At 40.0% G+C, this 26893-nt stretch overlaps 3 protein-coding genes across 5 annotated transcripts; 2 read left to right on the forward strand and 1 right to left on the reverse strand.

Annotated features, from left to right (window-relative positions):
• The first annotated feature begins 1566 nt into the window (after nt 1–1566).
• On the forward strand, nt 1567–8623 carry LOC128380947 (WD repeat domain phosphoinositide-interacting protein 1-like). The gene is made up of 12 exons (XM_053340843.1): nt 1567–1966; nt 3360–3442; nt 3953–4122; nt 4236–4332; nt 4490–4587; nt 4711–4803; nt 4897–4967; nt 5444–5551; nt 6077–6241; nt 6346–6453; nt 7585–7724; nt 8486–8623. The coding sequence occupies exons 1-12, from the start codon at nt 1890–1892 to the stop codon at nt 8605–8607; spliced, it is 1332 nt and encodes a 443-aa protein (XP_053196818.1). The 5' UTR covers nt 1567–1889; the 3' UTR covers nt 8608–8623.
• Nucleotides 8624–10384: 1761 nt separating this feature from the next.
• arsg (arylsulfatase G) lies at nt 10385–20338 on the reverse strand. 2 transcript variants are annotated; one of them, XM_053340842.1, is made up of 11 exons: nt 20260–20338; nt 16005–16235; nt 15590–15825; nt 15178–15292; nt 14882–15028; nt 12176–12375; nt 11995–12075; nt 11756–11864; nt 11403–11523; nt 11189–11279; nt 10385–10679 (listed from the first exon to the last, which is right to left on the reverse strand). In XM_053340842.1, exons 2-11 carry the CDS (start codon nt 16220–16222, stop codon nt 10399–10401), a joined length of 1599 nt encoding a protein of 532 aa, XP_053196817.1. In that variant the 5' UTR covers nt 16223–16235; nt 20260–20338; the 3' UTR covers nt 10385–10398. The 2 variants fall into 2 exon arrangements, with proteins under 2 accessions (XP_053196817.1, XP_053196816.1); XM_053340841.1 differs by lacking the exon at nt 20260–20338 and adding an exon at nt 18985–19198.
• LOC128380944 (monocarboxylate transporter 7-like) lies at nt 18705–26885 on the forward strand. 2 transcript variants are annotated; one of them, XM_053340840.1, is made up of 6 exons: nt 18705–18856; nt 21735–21974; nt 22072–22215; nt 22334–22462; nt 22810–23808; nt 25918–26885. In XM_053340840.1, exons 2-6 carry the CDS (start codon nt 21737–21739, stop codon nt 26121–26123), a joined length of 1716 nt encoding a protein of 571 aa, XP_053196815.1. In that variant the 5' UTR covers nt 18705–18856; nt 21735–21736; the 3' UTR covers nt 26124–26885. The 2 variants fall into 2 exon arrangements, with proteins under 2 accessions (XP_053196815.1, XP_053196814.1); XM_053340839.1 differs by having other exon boundaries at nt 18705–18842.
• The last annotated feature ends 8 nt before the right edge of the window (nt 26886–26893 follow it).

Below are 26893 nucleotides of genomic sequence, written 5' to 3' on the forward strand. Positions count from 1 at the left end.
CCCCACCGGATACGGCTGAGAACCAATCAACAGCCGTCACTGACGTCAATTCTCCTCGTTCTGACATGTGAGCCCGTAACCCCTGGCAACCTTAAAGGAGACCGCACGGAAATCGTGACGTCAAAGAAATAGTTTTGAACAGAAAAAAGAAAAGAGGGGAAACAAACGACTAATATCTGATTAAAAAATATCCTGTCGGCAGGGATCTCTCTGTTGTCTTCATTTAAGAGATGTGCACAACTTTGTGGTTGCTTCAGAGTACATGAAGTCATCTCTAGCTGCAATGTCAAAATCATAATCAGCTTTATTGGCCAAGTATGTTTACACTTAAAAAGAATTTGACTCCGGCTTAGTGGCTCTCAGTGCAACAATAACAGCACAGCAAACTCTTTAAAATTATACAAAAGTAATGATTATATACAGGATAAACCACTTCTGTGAATTGTAAACAGTTTACGAATAGTGTGAACTTACTTTATATGCATATAGGAAGTGGTTATGTATAGTAGCCTGTATGCAGCCTGTTTAGATGTACAGTAATGTATAGCACATTTATATATTACACAGAAATAGATATATATCTCTGCAGGCAGCACAACATTTAAATAATGTGCTCAAGTTATCACACCAGAGTATTTAATGTAGTGTATTTAGATCCTGTAATGATGTAAAACAAAAAACAAAATAACCCAGAACAACAATAACTCAAGTACAACTATAAGTCTTGCATTAAAATGTTACATACAACAACAGAAGTATTATGGGGAAAGTATTTATTAGGGAGACATAGGGCCCTAGTAATAATAACTGATGCATGTAGCCTATGTGTTGTAGTTGGTGTAGGTGCTTCAAAATTCAGTTGATTTCTATTATATTGGGTATATCTTCACCTGTAATATAGGATCATAATAATGAACTGAAGCCCATTTTAGCCTAAAATCTGCAATTAGCAAGTAGGCTAATCTAAGCTGTCAAATGAATGTAGTTAAGCAAAAAGTATGATTTATGAGTATGACTTCCCTTTGTTGGATTGTTGTAGTGGGGTTCAATATAAAGTAGCATAAAATGCAAAATACCTCAAAGTTGTAATTATGCATGAGAAAATGTATGTAAATCTAAATGTATAGTTGCTTTCCAGAACTTCCAGAACAAGACTCTTGTCTTGTATACAACTTTTTGGAGGAATTAGTTTCAGTTTTTTTACCATTTGCATTTAGGTTTGATTCTGACAGCTGAATCAAATCGAATAAACAAACACAAAGACATATTCCAATGAAACATTTGATCAAATAATTCAACTCGTCTCTCCAGTGATCGACGTGAAAAGAACTTGATACGTCTTTTATCCAATGAAATCATCAAAACAATTCCTCGTGACGAGACTGAAAGTATAATTGGCCAATCAACAGTTCCTCCTCTAAATAGGCGGCTCTTATTTGATCGACAGCTTGCTTGTCGAATCAAAGAGAGGCTTCCAACAGCTCGTCCAATAGAAATATCGCAGAGGCGGGCATGACATTTTACCGCCAGCCAATCACAAAACACATCTGAGTGACGCATCCACCCATCAGCTGTTTTTGTTTTGCTGTGTGAATTACTGGAAGTTAATAACATAATAATAACAACGGTGTCGACCGACTAAAGTGAAACGGCTCGTAACGCAGACGTGATCGTTTATCCTGTGTCCGGTTCAGATTTGGGATCATCCAGTCGGTGCCGCATGTGTGCCATCTGATCCAACCAGCCCGGACATTCCTCTCCCTGAAGACTGTGAGCGTGGCGCTTGGAGTCGGGGAGCAGAGGAGGGGAAGCGGGTTCCGGCGGGGATCGACCCGAGCCCAAGGCCTCCGACCTCGGCCAGCGAGAGGAGTGGGAAATTGGCGGCTCCGATGGAGTCCCAGGAAGTGCCGGACGGCCCCGAAGTGCACAGAGGCTTCATCTGTGCCTCGTTTAACCAGGACACCACGTAAGCGACCTGCGGGCTGGGCCCAGCTTGAACTCAATCTCCTTGATGCACCTGACTGTTGCATAATTATTTCCAGTCGCATTTACGTACACTGGTTTATTTTCTTGTGCTTCTCAACTGAGCAGGCAGTTGTGTGTGAGTATGTGTGTGTGAGTATGTGTGTGCGCCTAAAACGAAACAATACGATTTAAACTTCTAGATGTGTCCCCCCCTACTACTGTAGCTGAAAGTGAAGTAGGCCACTGTGTTAATCTCCAAGGCCTGTTGCACATTAAACTAGTCATTAAAGTTCTGGATGCTGTGTAATGATGAGAGACAGCTTAATAAAACAGAAAACAGCTTAACTCCTCCTTGACTCATAACTGACTTGAAACATTAAACTAGGCTATTAACATATTAACAGTAATATTATTTTTAAGATGCTTTACAAACAGATGTTCCTGAGTCCTTTTTTCTGGCTTTTCAGTTATTATTTTTTCAACCACGTATATCTGTGCTATAAGCGTCCGTTTTGGCCCATGTTTAGGTATTATTACAGGGTCAAATCCAGCGGAACTCACTGACTTCTTCAGTTACAGGTGTGCTTACTTACATAAACATCTCTCCTGGCTCCGGTTGTAAAACTAAGCAGGTGGCCAAACACTGGACCCGGCCCTCTTATCTCTTTGCCATCATGTTCTTTTTAATCTTCAGCCATGATAAGATAAAGCAAGCTTCTCTGGGGCAAATAACATATTTTTTTTATGGAAGCTGTGTTATGGTAATGTTGTCTAAATAAGATAAGACACAGACAGAAATCACATCATACAGGGCTATGAAGATGAGGTAAAGTCTGGATCTGACCTGTTAACCGACTCCTGCTCCCTCTGTCAGTTATGGTCATAAATTTGCTCCATGCTACTATTACAGCATGACCAATCTGACCAATCAAGGTTCAATTATCAGCAATGCTTTAAAGAGGTCCCTTCAGCTCATATATAATTGAACAGACCATTCACATTATATCCATAATTCTTACCTTGATGTCTAGTAATAATTGTATGTCCAGTGGTTTACAGAATCCCTTATGTTTCACCTCCTGGTGTGTTGAGCATTATCCTACAGATTTTAAGTGTGTGTAGATGGATGTGTATTTTGAGAATAGTGAATTATTAATCCTATGGTTTTTTTTAATAGCAACCTTTGTTCTAGTTATAAACAAACAAAATAGGTGTTTTTGTGATTATCCTATTGGGACAAGTGCAGACTTTATGTGTATTGTGTATCACAACAAACTTAATTATAGCTGTGAGCATGTGTATATTAACTAATGTATGTACATCAAATAATGCATTTTTATCTGATTGTATGTGAAACAATTTAGAATTGAAACTGTAACTACTGTGTGCTGTAGTTCTCTGTCGGTGGGTACCAAGACTGGCTACCAACTCTTCTCAGTCACTGCTGCGGAAAAACTGGACTGCATCCATGAGGGAGGTGAGAGTCTTTAAATCAGCCGTACATGCACATGACAGCAAGTGCATGATGTCACCGGACAGCTGTTTGTGTCCTCATTTAGAAAAATATCAGCATGCATACACTAAGTACACTGTGACACAGCAGCATCTCCTCCCTAATGTCACATTACTGCAAAGTGATACAAGTCTACACAGTATTGTTTGAGCTGTGGTCAAGTTCACCTTGCTCATACAACAGCTCAGACAGGTGGCTGCATGTTTGCTTTGCTGCATGCTGAGAGTAAATACAGAGAGGAGCGCTCAATTTTCTCATCGTCAATATGAGCAACGAAAGAGATACTTTATAGTCAGTTTGAGGAAGTTTGCGGTTACCAATGTTCTCTTTGTGTGGAAACTGACAGTTTCTCTTTATGTGTTATTAATGTGGGTTTGTAGCAGAGAGTTATAGCAGTCAAGCCATTGTCCCTTGTAATTAATGTGTGATCAAATGTATAGGAATGTGATAACAGCTCTCTTGTCCCTCTCTCAGTGGAGTGTCCAGATGTGTATATAGTGGAGCGGCTGTTCTCCAGCAGTCTGGTGGTGGTGGTCAGTCTGTCCATGCCACGGCGAATGAACGTCTATCACTTTAAGAAGGGCACAGAGATTTGTAACTACAGCTACTCCAACAACATCCTCTCCGTCAGGCTCAACAGACAGGTAAGAACAAGAAACATCTCTCCTCACGTGCAAGCCTCAAAGCTGTTTCTGGCTGGCTTGTGTTGCCAAAAGTATTTTGTTTCATTTGCTTATATCTCTATCTGTCACTTCAGCGACTGGTGGTGTGCCTGGAGGAGTCGATTTACATCCACAATATCAAAGACATGAAACTACTTAAGACTCTGCTCAACACACCCACCAACCCCTCAGGTACACTAAAAGCATCTAAACCACAGATCTAACAAAAGCTCATTGTGATGAGACATGCACATACATGATTTTGGTAAAATGTATTGGCATGACATAAAAAGGCAGGAAACTAGAGTCCAGGACAGGTTGAACATGTGACCTCTGATATGCCTTGTAGGTCTCTGCGCCCTCTCTGTCAACCACAGTAACTCCTACCTGGCATACCCCGGCAGCGCCACCATCGGAGAGATCACGGTCTATGATGCCAACAGTCTGGTGAGGCTTGAGTAAACTCTAACATTGCAACAAAGGAAAAATTACAGTCTCTTGAAAAAGCCACAAGGGAAAGCACTAGTGTCTGTGCTGATGTCATTAGAAAGTGCTTGTTTGCCCCTTTAGAGCACTGTGACGCTGATCCAAGCCCATGACAGTCCTCTGGCAGCCCTCACCTTCAATGCCTCTGGCACCAAACTGGCCAGCGCTTCAGAGAAGGTGAGGACTTGATTCATTTTTATCCCTCCTTTTTTTCTGCTGTTTCATTATCCACCAGCCTCTGTTTGACCACTTCCTCCTCCTCCTCTACAGGGTACTGTTATCAGAGTCTTCAGCATTCCCGAAGGGCAGAGGCTGTTTGAATTCCGCAGAGGGATGAAGAGGTTAGCACTCATATTCATATTGCTTTGGGAAAGAATAAATACCCTGTTGTTCTGTAATCCAGCAGCTGTATACTGAGATTATTTGTAGTAGCTGTATGACAGGAAGGTCAGTAGCAGCCTTCAACAGTTAGTGTTCAGGTGAGTGAGTCACTTGACTCCTGCTGCTGGGTCTGCAGATGCAATGTGCAGCTTCTAGTGTCAATGACCAATGACAGTGAGGTATCAGTGACTAAAGCAGAAGTGTGAGTTGTGGAATAGTGGAAATGTTAGACTCAGACACACTAGAGAGGCTGTTTTTCACACATGCTTATGGGGTAGCGGTCAGGTTTCATCTAAAAAACATGGACTAAAGTGTGCATTTACTGTAGGAGCTTAAAAGTTTTAAAACAGTCATGTGTTTGAATAAATATAAATCTGAATCTTTACATTTAATCTGAACAGTTTTGTCCTTTTCTTGCTCTCTCTGTGTGTCTCAGATATGTTAGCATCAGTTCATTGTCCTTCAGTGCGGATGCCCAGTTCCTGTGTGCCTCCAGCAATACTGAGACAGTCCATATCTTTAAACTGGAGCAGCACAGTCCAAGGTAACCACACACATACACACAGACGTCAGTGGTTGTATGTTTCAGTGTTGTGTTGTGTATTTTATATGTTTTTGTGCTTGCTGCAGCATGAATTGCCCGTCTTGGGACAAATTATAAGTTAAACTTTGACTTAAAAACATAAACACACTGTTTGTACCCAATTTATGAATTAATATATACAGTACTATCATTATATAATAGTAACTTGTAACCATGTTTGTGATGAGTTTGAATGCCTCAGCAGCAGTATTGCTGATTCTTTCATCCAGATCAAAATAAATCCTGGTGTTTTCTGGGCACATTTCCCTTCTGAGGATTAACATTATATTCTATTTATTTTGCAGATGCTTGTGTTCAAAGCGATTTACAATAAGAAGTGATTTCTCTGTATTAATAGTGATATCCGTCAGTGCTGTTTGCATGGAATAACAGGCAACCAAAATTAAATTTTGCATGTTCCCAGTAATGATTTCTTAAAACGCTTTATTTTTTGCATCTTTAACCATGACCCATGTTATCTTCTAGTCAAGAGGAGGAGTCTCCTACATGGTCAGCGTATGTGGGAAAAATGTTCACAGCGGCCAGCACCTACTTGCCCGCCCAGGTGTCTGACATGATGCATCAGGACAGAGCCTTCGCCACTGTTCGACTCAACATGTTCGGCTTAAAGAACATCTGCGCCCTGGCTACGTAAGGCAGAGTGAGAGAGAGACAGAGAGAGAGAGAAGACAAGGATGTTTTTAAAAAGTCTATATGCGTAGGCTCACTCTTATCTTGTGTGTTTGGTTTGTCAGCATTCAGAAGCTTCCTCGCCTGCTGGTGGCATCCTCAGACGGGTATCTTTACATCTATAATGTGGACCCACAGGATGGAGGCGAGTGTGTCTTGGTCCAAAAACACAGGTGTGTTTCAATTTAAAAACATATGCAGTGAGCTGGGAGGATTTTTTGAGATTTGGAGGCAGTGGATGATAAGCTGCACCTTTAAGCTGACCCAAATGAAAATGAAAGGAATCTGAAGTATTGGACTTTAATTTACAGTAATAGTTTAAGATGTTAAATAAGCAGCACTTATTAAACATAAAATAAGAACACAAGTGAAAAATATATAAAATATATTTTATTGGAAATTCATGGATTCACTGAGGGTTCAATTGACTATAATACTGACAATACCCAATGGCAGAATTACATTTGGACAAATAAGGTGCTGCACTGTTTTGCTTTGGGCTCTTGTCCTGTGTTGAAAAGTCTCTGCTCTTCACAGCAGATAACAGATTACTTTTTAAGTAGACTTGGGATCTAGGAGTTGAGCTGAAGTTCATTGTACTATTTGACCATGCAGTATTAGAGAGTATTATAAGATATGGTATTACAGCCTAATATGGTAACTTGACGGTTAGAATGTCCTTTCAGGCTCAGACTGACATGAAAGGTATGGGAGTTCAAAAATTGGACCCTCCAAACAATTTATGAGCATTCTATTATCAGACAGGCACAGACAATAGTGCCTTACAGCTCTTGCCTTCTGGTAGAGGATTCAGGGTTTCCAGAGCTCCCAAAGCAGGCTGATTCATTATGAACATTAATTCTTGCCTCTAAACATTCAGCTTCTCAACACAAATATGTAATGTAGATGTTTGCCGTGAGGTTGCGCAATATGTCACCATTGTCAGCAGGTGTTTATGTATATGTGTGTATCTGCAAACTGTGGTGTATGTTTATGGAAGCCAGTGTGCTGTTTGGATGTTTTTTTAATTTACTATGTAGTAGGTGTGATGTTATCTTCAGTGGAGCTGCAGGAGGGAGTCCAGAACAAAACTCCCTATGGGGACATTAAAGTATATCTTATTTATCTATCTTATTATCTATTCAATGATGATTGTTTTAGCAATAATAGTCCATTTTGTCAGTGGAAACAAATTTGTGAGTTAAACAGCTGTATTTTTACATCAAAAACACAATGTAGCCTTGGTTTATGCTTATGTTTACACAGAAAGTTATGCTGAGTCTCTGTCTGTTCTCTTCCTGCAGGCTGTTTGAAACCAGCGAGGAGCAGGTGGAACAGAAGGAAGAGGAGAAACTAGAGGATGACTCGCCCCAACCAGCCAGCCAATCATATGCTGCCACTGTGGCTCTCCCCTCAACTCCACCCTCTTCCACCACTCTCATGGGTACTATACCTGAGGATGAATGATAAAAAAAAAAACCTTCCAAAAATTCAGCATTAACACTCTGAACTAAATAATAGTAATACTAATAACTTCTTAAACCTTTGTCTACTCTGCACTACATGTTAGCATTAGCATTAGCATTTGCTGTGGCTTTAAATCTCACAGAAATGTCTCTTGGCTTAATTTAAAACTTTTCAAATGGCTCATATATGATAGATGTGATGCATACAGGCAGGGAGAAAAGTACTTATAGTAGTTTTTTAAAGATATTTTAAAATTCTAAATATGAAAGAAATAACAATAACAATAGTTAGTTAAGTTGTGGTAGTAAACTTTAAGAAAATATAGTATAAATTATATATACAGTGTCAAGGGTACCAACTAATATAAGTTAACATCTCACTAGTATTTTCAATGCTATATTAAGTTCGAAATTTAAAACATTATAATGATGAGTAGATTTAATAGTCTGCTGAATAATTAATTTAGGAGATAGAAGTAAAAACCAATGTGTAGAGATTTCTTCTCTCTAGGCAAATGGACAATTCAAAACTTAAAAGATGATTGTCAGCTCTTGTAAGCACCTAAACCACTTATAAAGTTGTGTTTTCTAAGGTTTTGTGAATCTAGTCACAATAGTGTAGATAAAAAAATATTTTAAAAGAGTAGCTAGTACTAGAAAGAGCCCCAGTGGAAATAGATTAGGATCCTGTCATTACACACAAATCTTACAAAACCTTCTTCCTTCCCTTTCTTCCCAGGATACTCTGAGGACGGAGGAGCCCAGAAGGGTGAGGTCATCCCAGAACATGAATTTGCAGAGAGCCCCGTCTGTCTGGATGATGAAAATGAGTTTCCTCCTGTCAGCAACCAGAGTAACTGAATAACAACCTCCCGACCCCAAACTTCCTACCCATGAAATGTCCAATCCCTCATACCAATCAGACTCACTTGTTTCAAGCAGGGAGGATGGACAAAAATATTCCAAATATTGTTGAGACATTGTGGCTACCCCCCTGCCCTCCCACATGTACCCCTGCTGGCCTAGGGTTAAATCTTGCCAGAATGTTACATCCTGGTATTTCTGTATTCTGCGTCCCTCTTGCTTTTTCTAAGGTATAAAGACAAAAAAAACACTAAAAAAGAGTGGAAGGTCCACTCATTATTAAAAAAGCACATTCTGAACATCTCTCTGCTTAGACAGATTTAAATACTGACTGACAAGTCCCACTGAAAACTCCCATATTACACCATCAATGACAGTGTTACATTTCTTTAAATAATGACTGCACACCAAGACCAACCTGACAACACAGTAACATTACTGTTGCATAATATGGTAGCAGGCAAATGAGCATATGATTGGTCCAGCAGTTTTGATGAGCTGGCGGACTATACCAAGGTAGTGGAAGATGACAGGTGGGCATGGCCTGCAGCCAAAGTGGGGCCAGATTCACAAAAACGCTCCCACTACAGAGATGTCAAGAAGTTATCCGAGTGGTTATTTTAGGAGCTACAAGCTAATTTAACAATAACCTGAAGAAATGAGTCTAATCTCTTCTTTTCTTGCACTTACAAGTCTTAGGAATTAGCATCTGGGGCATTTTTTCTCAATAAAGCCCCAAGACTATCTATCAATGGGCATTAAATGTCACACCTCAAGAGAAAGAAGCACATATACAGACGAGAAGGAATATACTTAACACTATTTAAATAATAATAATACATGCAGTAAGTATTACATGACTTGAAGATGCAGCTGTGATACTAATTATAGTAGCAGTAGATGAGACTAAAAACCTGCGGAGTCACAAATGTAACCCGATAGTATATCTGGCAGAGTTGGCTCTGTGGGAGGAGCGGTCAACAGCTAAATGTGAATTGCTTGATGGTGAGCTGTACATGACAAAGTTACAGGTCCTTGAATTTCAGTGATATCCTGAAGACCTTTTTATTTGCTACATGATGCTGAATAATGTTAACATGTACGTCATGGTTATTTTTATTTTGCTGTATTCTTTTTGAAAATGTTTTAAGTATTACACATCAACGCATAGACTTACCATGCGTAACTATATATTGAGGATTTTTACTGTGTGTATAATGTATATATAACATTTATATATATTACTGTTGTAATAAGTAACATGGTAATACCATTGAGTTGCCAAAAGGTGGCGATGTTAGGACACCCTTACACTGCATTGAGCTGTTCAATATTGGACAATTACATCAGAGACTCATTAAAGCTGAGACGCAATTCAACCTCTGCTGTGTGTTTTGATGAAAAAATCAATTTCAAATGTTTAAATCCTGTGTCATCACATATCTGACATCTACTAACAAGGCTTCTGGACATTTAAGAGGTTTGAGGGTGTTCAATTAGACTTAAACATAAATTGTAGCTTTTCTTTACTGCCTCATGGTTTGATATATCTTATTTTTCATGAGTTATTATCACTCAGACCTATCTGTCCAAAGTCTGGCCCCCTGCTCTCTATGCTTGTTTGCACATCTCTTGCAGCATCAGGACATTGAACCTCCCAAACAACACATTCTACAAACAGCTGAGCACATCCAAAGGAGATATTTGTCTCCACATTTGTTTGCTTACATCTGTGTGCTTCTTTTTCAGTCTTTGTGTGAGTGTTCATGCGTGTATGTCTTCCCACCCTCAGCCCAGCGTGCGACAGCGACAAACAGTCTGTGTCGGGTCACAGCAGGGTGCTGCTGACTTGTCTGTGGTGTAGTCTGATGCAGACACAGATGAGTCAGTGGCAATGTCCCATAACAGCTCCTCCCTCCTGCGGGCGATTTTCTCTGCAGCCGCCTGGTATTCAGGCGTCCCGGCCTCAAGGGGTGTTTCCTCAGCCTCGTTACGTTCCAGATCAAATATTAATGGTGGGTCATGGAGCTGCTGAGTTCCTGTAGAACCACCACATGCCTCAGCTGCACCTGCAATGTGTTTTTTCCACATTTAATCTTTTTTTTTTAAAACTCAAACTGCTTCTCTACGGTCACATGCAACCAGTTTTACAAAAGAAAATGTTAAAGCAGGAGAAAATGCTTTTAGACTTTTGTAAAAATCTTTCTTTGATAACTAATATTAAGGTTAGCGATGTTTTTTAGATATTGTAGGAACTTAAATATCAATCTTAAAAGACTAAAGAATTGTTGTACTTTCATTCAATACATAAAAGCTTCACATTTTAATGAAGCTGTTCAAATGAAACCTTCAGAGTTATGCTCAGATACTATTTTTGCAGACAGAGAAACAGAAAGGCCACATTTGGGTATCGCTATGTTGACAATGTCCTGAATAATAATCTTCATACTGTCCTGCACCCAGATAACTTAGTTTTGTCATTTTTCTGACTAATTACTGTAACAACATTACATACAAGTCAGTGTCATTGTAATGTGGTGTGATTGTTTTAGCCCCATGGATCCATTTTGAAGCCTACCTGTTATGTAGAAAGCTTTGTATTTTCCTGTTCGAACTGCCTGCAGGTCACCAAACTTCCCTGCAGCACCGCTATTCGGGTGGAAGAGAAACTACAAGACAAACAAAAATAACTGAAGTGTGCAGCAAGGCCTTAAATGAATAAACTGAATAATCCTCACTGAAGAGGCAAAGAAAATTAAAAAGTTGTATTTATAGCTAAGATTTGTCTGTACCTCGTGACCGGTCTGTTCTCCACGCAAGAGGACATTTGTGGCATCAATGCCATCGTAACGTCTGTCTGAGGGTGGTGTTACCCCTGCCAGGGACAGAAGGGTTGGGAAAATGTCCATACCACTGTGAGAGGATTAAAAAAGGGTGAACAGGGAACTGACTTTTTTTCCCCAACTTGACAACAAAAAGTGAAAAACAGAGGTTGACGACTGAGAAAAATCACATAAATGTCTCCAATTGCATCTTACTGCTTAATGAACAATGGTATGCCTCAGTAAACAGGGGTGAAGTCCTTATGTAAATATAGGATCTACATCGTTAATGTAACATTTACTTAAGTATTAGAAGGGAATACCTGAGCAGGGCGGCGCTGGTGGTGTTTGCATGGATTACACCAGGCCAATAGGCCACTGTTGGCACCCTATGACCTCCTTCCCAGGTGGTCCGCTTAGCTGAACCTCCACCTCACATACATAGGCAATAGAATATTAAAAATCACAGCAGTAAGTACAGCACAGTAGCTTTAACCACTACCACATCAATTGTTCTTATCAAGCATGTATGAAAAGACTCAGGATTAGCTTTTTTTAATACCTCTGCTGCTCTGCCATGTTCCTTTGAAGGGTCCTACACTTCCTGCATACTGACACTTCTGTTCCCAAGGACCATTGTCACCTACATGTAAAGCACACATACTGTATAAGACTATGTATAAGGCTTATGTAGGATAACAGTGACAGAGGTGGAGTGTAAGAACAGCCAACAGCTGACTAACCAGTGAACCAGATGAGAGTATTTGCATCATCAGAAGCGCTCTTTACTGCCCCCACCAGGCTGTCCATCTCTCGCAGGCTGGCAGCATACACTCTGCCATCATGTAGGTGATGGGAGGGGGCATCTGGGGGGAGGGGAGGGGCCAAGGGAACGTGCATGTGAGCCAATGCTATATAGAGAAGGTAGGGCTGTTCTCGCTCCCTGCAGAGAAGAGTATGACACAAAATCAGTGTAATCAAGTGTTTTCTGGTAATTGGTATTAGCCATAGACTGTATGGTATTAGCACACAAACAGATTTCATTTTAAATAAAATGACAAGACATGCTGTTGGGTAACAACTTACACACTGGTCTTTTCATTATCTATCCAAGCCAACGATATTATGATACTTTTACTGCATCAAAAGTTATACCTGTGTCTTATCTGCTATGGTGTCCATATGTCTGGAGATATAAATACTCACTTTGCATATGTAGATCCAATTCAGAAAAAAACTAAGGACAAATCATGGAGTGTAGTTTTATTTTTGCTGCTATTTTGATAGATTACAAGTTATAAACTGCTGAAAATTGATACGCTCTGCAGCAAGCATCGTATATGACAACTTAAGGGGATTTTTTCCTTGCTGCTGTCACCAAGTACTTGCTAATGGGGAAATGTTTGGTCTCTGTATATTAAACAGTCTGGTCTAGACCTGGTCTGTGTGACAAGTGTCCTGAGATGACATGTATTGTGTATCAGTCTTATCCAATTTTCCTTGTAGGAAGTCTTGAACTCAGCATTAGTCACTTAAATTGACTTGTTTTGACTGACATGACTGATAACTGCAGCACTCATTCACATGACCCCTCTACAATAGCATGCAGGCTTTTCACAGACAGCTGCAAACAGCAGGGCTCACTGCCCTCCTGCCCTTCTTATACACACAAACACACACACACAAAAACTCACACATACACAGACTTTACGGACTGTACCACTACCATTCATTCTCAACTCCATCTAGGCAAGCTGAAAAGGCTCCTCTGTTTAAAAATCTGTCTGAAATATCTACAGAAAGTACAGTTATAGCCAATATGTCTGCTTGTACTTGAATGACATGTTTATTGTGTTTAAGAACAATGTAAAATAAAAACTAAATAGTTTAAGAACACAAATTGTAGCATAATCAACACTTCCTTGAGCTCCAGTGTTATTCAAAAACATTAAAAACACATGAAAGTACCACATCACTGCACTTGGGAGATATGTAATACTCCTCAGTTTCAAAGAAAATGGTGTAAAACTTTACTGCAACCTTATCCACTAAGCAAGTAAACAAACTCAGAGCTTCTGGATCCACACTTTGGCCCAAGTGACGAAGGAGATAATCATGTTGTAGATGTGCTGTACAACATTACTTAAAGATCAGACTCTTTTGGTCTCTTTGTCTGTTGTGATGGACATGGTGATACAGTATGAACCATGAGTTTATAGTCTTAAGAACAAGGGAGTTATATATTATTTAGAGAGCTTGAGCTTCCAAAATATCCAAAGTTCTTCACCCTATCATTGCCATGATAGGGTTATCAATTTCTCACAGTGACATGGAAGAAATCAGTGCAGTCAACTTTTTGAAGTTGTGTGTTTGGGTGGGTGTCTTGTTCCCCTATCGACAAACACATTACAGTTTCTTGGCAATCTCTTCTGGATCTTATTACAACCCCCCCCCCCCCCCCCCCCCCGACACCACTCACACACACACATACACACACACACACACACACACACACACACACAGACAGACACACACACACAGACAGACAGACTAGGTTTCAAAGACTGCTTAGTAAGAAGACAACATACTGACACCAACGGTATTCAGTATTCAGGGCTGGTTTGGCTCAAACACACAGGTTGCCCAATTAGGTTCAGCAATAACAGTGCTACAACCTCGTGGTACCTGCAGACCTCAGAGGTTGGTCATATCTCACACGTTATTGCATGATTCAAGTTTTTCCTGACTTTGTTAATCAAATTTGTTCATAATGACTTCAGTTTGTGTTTCTGTTTTAATTAGTGCTTTTTAAATATACCAAGGTACTGATGTCCTGGGGAACCAAAGTCAAAAGCACCCAATTCTGCCTGTGCAGTTTTAATAGATGGAACTATTTATTGAGTTCATGTTTGCCCTGTGTGTTAATTTAAAGTATCACACACTAGTGGGGGTGGGGAGTTCTGTTCATCATTTTGAAGGAGACAGACAGAGATTTACACATGCAGTCTGTTGACGTCCCCAAAATAGTGCTTTTCCCAGGGGTGTACTGGGAAAGGGTTAACCCTGACACTAAAACAATAACAACTTGCTATCCCTAAATAATAATGTTTAGAAAAAATAATAAGGTCATATTTAGCTATGATGGTTGTTTGTTACAGTAATCTATTTGTGGGTCCCAGTCGGCAGTCCTTGGCAGAATGAAGGTTAAACCTCAAATATCTTCTGGAACATCCAATGTAAAATGCACTACACACACACACACACACACACACACACACACACACACACACACACACACACACAGTGAGCCTAACCTTTAAATAAGAGGGGAGGACGACTTCTAATAAAAGAAAGTTCTGTCAAAGTCAAACTTGTCACACTATAAATAAATGCAACAGGAACATATATATTCTTATTATACACTATGTGTCTTTGCAGCTGTACTGTACCTTGCATTGTGTATGATTCTGAGTGCGGCAGATTTGTATTGTTCGGTTAGAGTCCACAGGTCAAGGGGCTGCTCCACAATACTGCTGTTTTCAATCAAAGGAAGGCCCACTTTGGAATAACAGCCTCCATGGACACGCCTCTTCAATCTACAATATATAGCATAATAACAGTATAAATGCTTAGAGTGTGTGTGTGTGTGTGTGTGTGTGTGTGTGTGTGTGTGTTTATGTTGTTTATCATGTTGTGAAAGGTAGTTGGAATTAGCTGAGTCGGTGTCAGATGTTGGACCACAGACCTGATCACTTGAGGACCAAATGAGTCACAGGGGAAGCACTGCGGCAGATTATATCCAGGTGTGTCTGTACAGCCCATGTCATTACTGTAAGGAACACCTAAGTAGTAATCAAACCCTGCCCAGGAGATAAGAAACATGGTGTGGTACACATATTTAGGTTGGGAGGGTGGTGGGTGGGTGTTGAATCAGCTGTAGGCGAAGAGTCAGGAGCAAGTCTGTATTCTCACAAGACAGCTGCAGGGGTGTTTGCGATTAGTGACCCTGTTTAGTCTATTCCCCAGAGGAAGACATAACCTTGAACAAGCGTAATCAAACTGACACATCTCTTTGTGAAAATCCTGCCTGATCTGAACCTGTTGTGTTTAGTAGCGTCATAAGAGACTTGTGGTGTAAATGTCAAAGTTTCATTTACCTCTGTTAGTTGGACCATATTGTCCATTGTGGCCGAGATGCCATTTCCCGATCATGGCGGTGTAATATCCCGCCTTCTGTAGCAACTGAGGCAAGGTAACTTCAGACAGAGGCAAACCGGCAACAGAGCCCACAGCGAAGTTATGAGTCACCCCATTCCTTAAACCATAGCGGCCTGTCAGGATGGCAGCGCGGGATGGAGAGCAGGTTGAGGCTGGAGAGTGGAAGTCTGTCAGCCTGGAATAGATTACATTTTTTTATTTTCATACTCAGACTTTGTCATGCAGTCTCACTCCCCTATTTCACAGATAAAATACCATTATACACACTCCAATAATTGACAACAGACTTTAATGATATGACATGATAGTTCTACATAACAGATCAACTATAAAATGTATAAATATATTCTCTACCTTAGTCCTTGCTGGGCCATCAGGTTGAGGTGAGGTGTGTTGTTTGCCCTCTCTTCAGGCAGGTTAGCATCCAGGTCACCCCAGCCTATATCATCGGCCAGTATAATGATGAAATTGGGCTTCTTATTGGGCTTATCAACTCCGTGCTGGGACACCATGTGCAGAAGCATGCCACATAGCAGCATCCCAGGCAGCAGCAGAGTGAAACCCTCCGGCATTTTGGCCAAAAATCTGCAAAAGGTTACATGTTTATTTAAATCTTCGCAGGCACACACTCTTTAAAACCACGAGCAGCACAGCATACCCTCTGTACTCTACTCTGTGAACTCAATTATATTCAATACAAACGAGATACAATGCAAAGTCTGGAAAAAGAAATGTAGTTATGACAGCGAGTGAGGGAAAGTCCAGAAAGACACATTTGATATGCAAACATTTGTCAAACTGTGAAAACTGGTGAATTGACTTCTCAGCTAACTTACACAAAGGCATTAAAAGTACATTGAAATGCCTAAAAGAAGGGATCAGATAACCACATACTGTACACTCTCTTTAAACCTTCTGCATGTACTGTACATATAAGGAAAATGATGAGGTAAATATCATATTTTTGGAAAAGCAGTGCAATCGTTTCCCCGCAAAACACGTTTCTATGGAATTTAAGTACACACCCGATTTTTTTAACCCATGAAAACACAACTCTGTTAACCTAAGAATTGTGTTCAACTCTTTTAAACACAACTCTACTTGCCAGAGATGGGACTGTGTATTTAATTTAAGGGGCGTGTGTGTGTGTGTGTGTGTGTGTGTGTGTGTGTGTGTGTCTGTGTGTGTGTGTGAGATGAAGCCGTGACCATTTCTAACTGATGGTGTTTGTCATGGCTGGTGGCTGATGTTGACTGAGAGATATAAGGCAACTCTCCCGCTGAGATCTTGAGCTCAACAGTTTTGCAATGCAGCACTTTTTTAATACACTGAGGTAGCTATCAGTCAGCTGTTCATCGCTACGTTATTTACATTACATACACTAAAGTCCGACATACTCAGCTGCTCAATAACAAGATCTGGCTGTTTTCATTGTTTTTACTTTGCATTCAAAAATCAATCATATAGTGCAGATACAAAAATGTTTTAAAATATATCTAAAATTGTCCCTAAATTGTTAGATTAAAATGTGTTCAGGCAGAAATCAATTATATTAAATTAAACTTCAGAAAGGATTCTATTTGTAATGTAGTCCTAAGAGTAGCTCAGTCTGAGGTCATGTTGACATCCTCAGGGCTAAATTACCCCCACATGTAACTATACAGTAGTATCAGTCAAGGGTGTCCAAACATTTGACTGGTACTGGTATATTTATTTTCAGAAAGGAAGCAATTATCTGCTAAATAACTCTTCTCTCCATCTTCCCTCTTCTTTAACTCACAATAACCAGTTTCTTGTGGGCATGTAAACACAGTGACAGTGATAAAAATCAGCAGGAGTCAAGCGTCTCTGAGTGTGATCCAATCAGGTCTAAAGTTGTTTAAAATGACCAAATATGCTGTCTTCTTCATCACATCAGTAAATCAGGTTAAACTTGAATATCAGCATTTGTGCAACAGATCAAATTCTTCGCCTCATACCACGAAGCTATTAGACAGATGAATGCCATTCACCAATGTGTACGGCCTAAGTGCAGATAAGACAAACAAATACCCACAAAACAGACAGCAAACGGTCTCTTGTCCATTTAAAGGATAAATTCAGTTTTTCATATCTGTCTTATAACAGCAGTCAGGTGTCCATATGTACACTGATAGATTACACCCTGCTGTAATCATTTCTCCTCTTCATACTGGCTGTTAAAAGATCTCCTCCAAATGTGCTTTCAATGTAAGTGACAGGGGCCAAAAACTACAGTGTGTCATTGTGTTTATCTGAAGCTTATATGACGTTTCAGCAGTCTGAGTTAGTCATATCAAATGGATATCTGCAACATTTACAGTCTTTTCAGCACTGTAGCTATTCCCTTTGTGTTTCCTCGGACAGTGTTTCCATGTTGAGCTGTGGTGTAGGGAAAAAAAAGACAAGATCTTCTAATGGTTAGTATGAACAGGAGGAAAGACGTCAGATAAAGTTCACTTTTGGGGACATTACATAGACTTAGCCTATATTCATTTCCTAGAGACTGATCCTAACCTTAACCATCACCACTATTTTCCTAAACCTAACCCACATCCTAACCTTAACCACTGACCCAAAAAACAGCTTTTCCAGACTGGGGACACAGACTTTTTGTCCCCAGATTGAACACGCTGTGCCCAAATAATTGGTCTGATGTCTGAAATGTGTCCCCAAAAGTATTTTATGACAGATTACAGAGAGAGAGAGAGAGAGAGAGAGAGAGAGAGAGAGAGAGAGAGAGACTTATGTCATTTTTGGGGTATGTGCATTGAAACAGACAGGCCTTTGTCCCCAATTGGACAAACCGTACCCAAACAACTGCTCTTAATTCTAGTATGCGTCCCTGAAAGTGACTTAAGTCAAATAAACACACGCACCCCACAGCTGAAGGGGGTTACGGAGAGGGAACTGGTTGGAACCAGCCTCCCTCCCTCTCCCTCTCCTCTCCCCTCCCCGGTTTTACAGGAAGGGGGAGCTCATGAATGCGTGCTTATATCAGTGCATGTCTGTCTGCTAGTGTGTCCGCATGTATGTCTCCGTGTGTGGACGTGTGCACGTGAGAGTATGTGTGCGTAAAGTTCACTCGTTCATTGACGGCGCGCGACTCTGGCGGGATTACAGCGGCAATAGTCGCTAGAGGGAAGGATTGTTCCCGTCTGAAACTACACACAGGTGAGACGGACAACGTAAATATAAACTACATAGTAAAAAAAATGTGTTTTTTTAAACTGAAACTCCTGATTATGACAAAGTATATTCAGCGCGCTCTCAATTAAGTACAGAGTTAAACAGGACATACAGCCTAAATACTTACAAAGTGTGTGCGAGTAGTGATTAAAGGCGCATTTACCATCGACCACGTGAGCCACTGCTGGACAGACAACGTTGCGTCAGCCGCGTGAGGACTGAACATATGGCTCCTACTACAAGTCAATCTGACCAGCCCTCCTCCCAGTCCTAATTCAAACACAGTGATAAACTGTCCCGTTTAAATACAACTAATGGTTGAACACTTGCGAAGACGTGTCCTGTGAGTCTGTGTGCGTGAAGTACTAAATCATAATGATAGGACGTCGGATCTACAAGACAGACAATTCATTTCCAAAAAAAACAGCAGCCTATGGTACAAAGCCAAGGGGTTTATAATGAATAATATTTTTTTTCTCCCATTAATTCAAAGATTATTCATATTATTGAATAGTCTAATATCTTTATGGGGGCTACTTTAAACAGTTTTTAGTCGTGTTGGATTTCAATAAGGGAAACAATTTGGTCCACACTTTAGTCTACAATATTTCAGCCCTAATGTCCATCATATCCTTGTTGTTTATGACCAAAGTTTCTCTTCGTTTATGCTAGAGCTGCAACTAACGATTATTTTCATTATTGATTAATCTGTTGATTATTTTCTCAGTTAATCGATTAGTTTGGTCTAGCCTATAAAATCTCAAAAATGTGGATGACGACCTCAAATGTTTCGTCGCATCCGACTCCACAACCTAAAGATTAGTTTACTGTCTTAGATGACTTAAGAAACCAGAAAATATTCACATTTTACAAGCTGGGATGAGACTTTTTTTTATCTATAAAAACGATTTAAAAGGACGAATCTTTTATCACTACATTTGGCGATTAGTTGGCAGCTAATCAACTAATCACCACAGCTCCAGATTGTATTGAAGTAGCTTGACAAAGTGCATACATCCCATGAGTCTGAGGTTTCAAAAGGAAAGTCAACTGTTACAAGTCATGGTATTATCCTATTACAAAGATAATATGTTAGTAGTTGTTATACAGGAATGTTTACTAAAACTGGATATGATTGTTAAATAGTCTTTCAAAATATTATGTCTACATTTAATGTGTGAAGGCTCATTCTTGACCTTGGAAACTTGACATAACAATATTAATTCAAGGTCTGGTAACTTTCATCTGCTAACAGTAACAGTGACAGGTAATTGTGCATAATGTAGGTGTAGCCTATATGACACACTCATTTTCTTTTCTGGTCTGCAGTGGTGCTGCATTATTACATCTATATCAGGTGCATAGAATAGTATAAGATCACAGCATGTGTTTTTCAGCTTACCGTACTGTGATGTAAGAAGTCAGTGGGAGAAAAAAGGGATTTACACTATGCTTAGTACATACCAATGCAGCTTATGATAGCCAGCCCTGTTGTGAAATATGCCTAAAAACTGGGGGGAAAGTTACACAACATGTTTGATTTCTAGAAAATGATGGGGTCAAACAAAATGCCCAGTAGATATGAAATCCAAACATAGGTAGGATGAGCCAAACAGTGTTCCCAGGAAACCCATATGTATCATAAATTATGCTTCCATAAGTTTAGATGTACGTAGATGAAGGTGTGTATAGATGTATGTGCATACAGTATATGTGCCACTGCCAATGTGTGTGTGTATATATATATATACATGTGTATCTATATGATAGTGTGTTTTTGAACAAATATTTAATTTTCGTATGTTTTTAATGTAGACACTTGGAAGCCAAGGGTGTAAAAGTGGTCGAATCAAAATGAAATCAGAAATTATAATTAAATGGCACAAAATGAGAGAAAGTGTTAACCAGGTCAAACACAGTGTGGTTTCATGTTAACTGGTTTCATTGTGTTAAAGGTATCATGATGTCTGCCTCAAGATTAAAAAAGATTCAAATCTGTAAAACATTAGAGGTAATTCCTTGAGCATAAATATACAGTATGATGACGACTTTCTGTGTATGGTATATTTTGCCCAAAACAGACAGAGTTGTATATAGCTCACAGACACTAAGTGTTGACATTTTGACAGCTGTGCATCATTCATTCATTGTTTTTGAACTGCGATGAAAAATTACATTTAGAGGCATACTGTAAATAAAGTTTTGTGACATTTTATTCCTACGTTGAGCTCAACAAATCCCATTCAAATGCTCATTTAAGCTATAATCAGAGCCAAAAGTCATTTTAATGTTCTTTGCTGCTGAATAAATGCTAGAAACATCTAATTTTACCACTATACCCCCATATGTACTACCACTGCTGGTTTCTCCATCTATGGTCACAGCACTGACAGTGTTTGTACATTACAGTAATAAATAAAAAATAAGATATAAATATAAATAAGAGTGGAATTACTACTACCCTACTCATCAGCCAGACACTGTCAATTCATCTTACTACCTCCAAATTAACAGCTCTCTAATGAGAAGAGGAGCAGCAACCTGTGTGTGACAGGTTACACATTTTTCTTTCAAATATGTTTGTTTCTATGAGTGAAACAGAAGTATATGTGGCTATAAACATAACTTTGTCACCATGTCCCAGTTTTGAGGGGGGGGGCTAGCCTAAAGTGACACTAACCCTCGGGTTCATGCCTTATGAAGCGTCTGTACAATACTAAGCAAACTACATCAGTCTGGTCAAGATTCATATTTACTTGACATTTTGCAATCATATTTTGCACAAATGTTGTGTTTTCCTCAAGTCAGTCAACCAGTCAAAGTTTATTCATTTGAATCATTTATTAAGTCACTAAACCTGTCCTTTCTCTTTACAAGACATGGTACTGTGTGGACTCAAGGGTCCACGTTTCTTGGGGCCCAATGTGTACCCACAGGCCCCTGATGGAGGCTGGGGATGGGTGGTGGCCGTGGCGTTTTTCATGGTGGAGGTTTTCACCTATGGTACCATCAAGAGCTTCGGCATCTTCCTCCAGGACCTGATGGGGCAGTTTGGGGAGACCAACAGTCGAGTCTCCTGGATTGTTTCCATCTGCGTGTTTGTCATGACTTTCAATGGTGAGTAGACAGGTGGGTGCCAGGCCGGCAAAACAAAGAAACAAGCTATTTAATTTGGACTGTGTTCACTTAACATTTGTTAACCATGGGTCCTCAGGTCCTCTCTCTTCTGTGATGACCAACCGCTTTGGCTTCCAACCTGTTGTAATGGTTGGAGGATTACTTATTTCCTCGGGTACCATTGCCACAAGCTTTACCACTTCCGTCAATCAGATGTACATCACCTATGGGTTAGTTTCAGGTATTGAATTGCTCTCTCTTTAGATTTACATACATTATTCTTTTTTGAAATTGTTCTTTAGCAATGTCTCAAGCTAAATTACAGTTTTAAATATGTGTGCATCTTTTCCACTTTGCAGGTATGGGCTACTGTCTGACTTTCCTTCCAACTGTGACAATCCTGTCCCAATATTTTACCCACCGACGGTCTTTGGTCATAGCCATTGCTTCGACTGGAGAGTCCCTGTCCATGTTTGCTCTGGCACCAGGTGAGTGAAAAAGCTGTGTGTGTTCTGGGGATAATTTCTTCCAAAGATCACTGTATCTGTATCTGTATCTGTATACCAATGAGAAGTTGCAGCTTTTTAGGAAGAGCTTGCATGACTTATTCTGTGGGAGAAACAGATTACTCTATAAAATGTCTAAGGAAATTATTTATTCAAAGGCTCACAGACAATTTTACACAGTAATAATTACCACTAAGGGCATCAGTCATGTTTTATTTGATCTTATGTCTGTTCCGTAGCAGCCTATATAGAAAGATCACTTCCTACTTAATATCACATATATAATTTTACTGCCTAACACTGACTTAATACTTCCTCTTGCCCCTCAGCCTTCTCTGCATTGAGGGACCATATTGGTTGGCGGCATACCATGGCAGTAATAGGAGCTTTGCAAGCCACCATCATCATCTGTGGTGCTCTGCTTCGGCCAATCATTATCAAACCCAGAGCAACCCACGAAACAGAGACTGACAGAAAGATGCTGGAAGCCCTTAGTACACAGGAGAACGTAGAGGACACAAACCCAAGCGATTCTATGACAAACAAGACATCATTTGAACCAAATACCGCCCACAGTCTGGAAAATGAATTAACCAGAGACTCTGTGAGTACTGGAGATACTGGTGTCCAGTCTCTCAAGGACACAGATGACAACAGCCCAGAAGAGAGGACTTTACTGCAGAAGGAAGCAAGGTTAGAGACAGAACAGAAATATGCGGAAAACAGTAAAGCAGACATTACAGAATCTGAGATTGAGGTGATAAGGAATGGAGATTCAGAGAAACAAGTGGGAAAAGACCAGGAAAAGGAATCGGGAGACGAAAAGCTGTCTGCAAAGAGCTCTAAACTTCTAGATTTCTCCATCCTCAGAGAGTGCAGCTTCATCTGCTACTCTCTCTTCGGAATGTTTGCTACACTCGGCTTCTTTGCCCCTCAACTCTACATCATCGAGCTTAGTGTGAGTCGAGGTGTAGAGAGGGACCGTGCCACCTACATGCTCTCTATCATGGCTGTGGCTGAAATCTTAGGCCGTTTCTCAATCGGATGGATCCTAAGCCGAGATCGGTTCAGGAAAAAGAAGCTGCTGGTCATTCTGGCATGTGTAATTATAATGACTGCGGATCTAGTGGGATTTGCTTTGGTCACAGAGTTCTATGGCCTGGCTGTGTGTTGTGCTTTGTATGGGTTTTTTATGGGGACCCTTGCATGCACCCACATCCCCTTGCTGGCTGAGGATGATGTGGTAGGCATAGAGAGGATGTCTTCAGCTGCTGGTGTCTATGTGTTCATACAAAGCTTTGCTGGGCTAGCTGGACCCCCACTTGGAGGTAAGTTTACTAAAAACACTTCACTGCAGCTTTTATCCTCTGTTCACTCATGGAGACTTTATTTCATGAGGACTACAATCTAATTTTTCTACATAAATGTGGATATGATTCTCCATTGGCTGTATGCAGTTACAATGTACATACTATAAAATGAAAGCTCAATTAAGAGAGTGAGAGAGGAAGAAAGTAACTCAGAGTTTAGGCAGAGCCACAGGGGATGCAGAAACACTATGTCTTGAATATACCACAGCTAGAGTTTGTAACGACATTAGAAAGCTCCCTTCAGAACCAGAGGCCATAACACAACTGTTTTCACATGTTGGTTAGTTAGTGCTCACTGGGCACTGACAGTTACAGACCCCCCCACACACTGTCCCGCCGCACAAATCACGTCCACCCAATGTTACCCACCCTGCCCATTACAATTATTAAGCTAACATGTCAAATCACACACCTGTTGGTCAAAAGCTGAATAAGTATTTATTACTGATACATGTGACTGAGTGTCAACAATCACATTTATATCACATATATATATTTTTTTTAATTTTTTTTTAAGTTTATTTATTTCTCCACAGGGACAATGTACATTATTAAAAATTTTCAGAGAACTAAAAACATAAACGCACCCAATTGTAGCCAAGGGCTGATTTCCATTGGCAGTCCCCCCTGCCAGATGTTACCAGCACAATTCCTAAAGAAAAGTAACTACATTACACATAATATATATGCGAGGCAATTACAATAAATAAACATAACAGTCATAGTGTCACAGTATAAGTCGTCCGCTTGGGGTGCGTAGATGGAGTGTGAGACTGCAGCAATGCAAAATCCAGTACATAGGTGTTATTGTGGTTGTGATTGATTATAATGGATGGCAGTGGTAGATATATGGACATTAGGGGTTAAAGTGCTGTAGAGCTGATTTCCGAGTGCTGTCAGTTACATAGTAAAGTGCACGATGAAAAAGGTACAGAAACAGAAATACATAAATAAGTAAATGAAAATTAAAAAATTCAATTCAAAACCAAAACAAACAAACCAAGCATACATTGCACTTTAACAGTGTTTACAGATTTTGTTATTTTTAAGCCACTTCTTTAGATTTAATTTGAATGTAGCATATGTGTTACAGTCCTGTGTCATGGAGGGTATACTATTCCAGATGTGGCTACCTGCAACTGAAAGTACTGACTGCCCACACGCGGTGCGCTTGAGTGGGATTATACAGTCCCCTCTTGTGGTGGCCCTGGTTGTGTAGTTGATGTTTTCTTTCTGCTTGACATAATCAGACAGTGGGGGCGGTGCTAATTCTTTCAGTATTTTGTATATTGACCAGCCATACTTAAACTTTTTTATGAAGTTGTCAAAGCTGAGAAGGCTATGTTTCAGAAGTATGTGACAATGGTGAAATGATACTGGTTTTTATCAAACATTTTAATCGCTCTTTGTAAAGTGCTTCAATTTGACTGAGTGCAGCACAGTACTAGTCAGTGACCAGTTAGTAAACCCCTATTCTATGTGAGAAAGAATCATAGCGTGCAGAAATACCCTGGCTGCGGCTGTTGTTAGGGATGGCCTTAAAATTATACAATTATACATTTTTTTCCCCTCTCTTTTATTATTGCAGTCGGTTCTTTCTCTTTTTTTGACTTCCCCACTGGGCTTTTGGTAATATCCGGCGCTGTCCATTTCCCGCTAAGTGATCTTTTTTCCCACACACTACATGATACAAACTAACCACTAACCACAGAACCACAATGCATTGTGACTTGCTGGCCAATTGTTACTTTCCCAGCCGTCAAAATGAGAAATTAAAGTCAATCGCAAGATTTTATTTTCTTCGCATGAAAACGACAATAATAATCAACATCAAGAGAGTGTGTCTATTTCTGTGAAGTGCAACCAAAAATAAGTAAAAGAGTACAAGAGTAAAAGAGAGGTTTATTTCTACCATCATGGAGGGCCCCTTTCTGATCAAAGGCCCCTGGGCACTTGCCCAGATTACCCGTATAGTGGATCTGGGCCAGATTAGGATTAGTAATCCTCATGAAAGGATAAATGAACTCGATATGTAACATTTTCCTCTGAATTCTTTTCTACCTATAGGTGTGTTGGTGGATGTGACAAAGAACTACGGATCAGCCTTCTACTCCTGTGCCATCGGCATGGCACTGAGTGCCTTGTTCTTGGGTTTAGTAAAACCTGCTAAGAAAGGATCACTGTGTAGGAAGAGGAACTCAAAATCCTGCGAAGACACACTTGAAGTAAAAGCGCACTCTGAAGAAAAGAGTGAAGTTGATAAACTGGACTAAAAAGCTGCCAGTCCAGAGGACTGCACAGAAGATGACAACTTGGACCACAACCAGGCGGCTGCCACGGGAGATGTCCCGGAGGTTAGACATTTTGCTTGACCTGATACCACAGGATAATTTCAATAAAAGGGTCAAGCCATAAGAGCAAAAGACTATCTAAAGACTACTGCTGCTGAGTGAAGAATAAAGACCAATATTAAGATGCCATTGAAGATCTTCTTGGGGCAATCTTGAGAACTTTGAGATCAAAATATGTATGTAGCAATTGTGCCTTACATACTTAATGTACCAAAAAGTGTTTTTTTTATAGTGTCAATTTTGTTACAATTAAAAAGAGTAGACTATTGAGTTAGTTTCTTGCTTTAACGGACAGTGGTTTGAGTGACATGTGGCAGGTATGGATCTGTTTAAAATCGACCATGTGCGATCTTGTATTAGAGGTGACGTAGTTTCAGATGTTCCAGACAGAAGATGTAACACTTGAACTTGATAAACTAAGCCTGCTGGTGATCACTACAGTAATGATAGCCAGAAAAAACACTGTGAAGCAAATGTTGCCTCAAGAACAACTTAATTGCACAGCTACTGTAACATGAATCTATTGAAAGATTGTGTTATAGGAAATACATAAAGCTCAGGAGAAAACGTGTGATTAAAAGTTATTATTTTTAATCAAACTGTCACCAAGCTGACAATGCACTGAGGTCATATTTTTTATAATGAAAATGTGTTCGATCACAATAAAGCTAGAGAGTGATTTGAGCATGTGT

This window comes from Scomber japonicus, chromosome 20 (genome assembly GCF_027409825.1).
Source record: "Scomber japonicus isolate fScoJap1 chromosome 20, fScoJap1.pri, whole genome shotgun sequence".
NCBI classification, from domain to species: domain Eukaryota; kingdom Metazoa; phylum Chordata; class Actinopteri; order Scombriformes; family Scombridae; genus Scomber; species Scomber japonicus.

What these genes read in the sequence shown, in the direction of transcription:
- LOC128380947 (XM_053340843.1), top strand. Translation starts at nt 1,890, where the DNA reads ATGGAGTCCCAGGAAGTGCCGGACGGCCCCGAAGTGCACAGAGGCTTC. An exon ending in TTCCGCAGAGGGATGAAGAG is followed by an intron (nt 4,968 to 5,443) that starts GTTAGCACTCAT and finishes TGTGTGTCTCAG; the next exon opens with ATATGTTAGCATCAGTTCAT. An exon ending in AACATCTGCGCCCTGGCTAC is followed by an intron (nt 6,242 to 6,345) that starts GTAAGGCAGAGT and finishes TTGGTTTGTCAG; the next exon opens with CATTCAGAAGCTTCCTCGCC.
- arsg (XM_053340842.1), bottom strand. Translation starts at nt 16,222, where the DNA reads ATGCCGGAGGGTTTCACTCTGCTGCTGCCTGGGATGCTGCTATGTGGC. An exon ending in TTTGGTCCTCAAGTGATCAG is followed by an intron (nt 15,029 to 15,177) that starts GTCTGTGGTCCA and finishes TATATATTGTAG; the next exon opens with ATTGAAGAGGCGTGTCCATG. An exon ending in GAGAACAGACCGGTCACGAG is followed by an intron (nt 11,280 to 11,402) that starts GTACAGACAAAT and finishes TTTGTCTTGTAG; the next exon opens with TTTCTCTTCCACCCGAATAG.
- LOC128380944 (XM_053340840.1), top strand. Translation starts at nt 21,737, where the DNA reads ATGGTACTGTGTGGACTCAAGGGTCCACGTTTCTTGGGGCCCAATGTG. An exon ending in GTTTGTCATGACTTTCAATG is followed by an intron (nt 21,975 to 22,071) that starts GTGAGTAGACAG and finishes ATGGGTCCTCAG; the next exon opens with GTCCTCTCTCTTCTGTGATG. An exon ending in CACCTATGGGTTAGTTTCAG is followed by an intron (nt 22,216 to 22,333) that starts GTATTGAATTGC and finishes TCCACTTTGCAG; the next exon opens with GTATGGGCTACTGTCTGACT.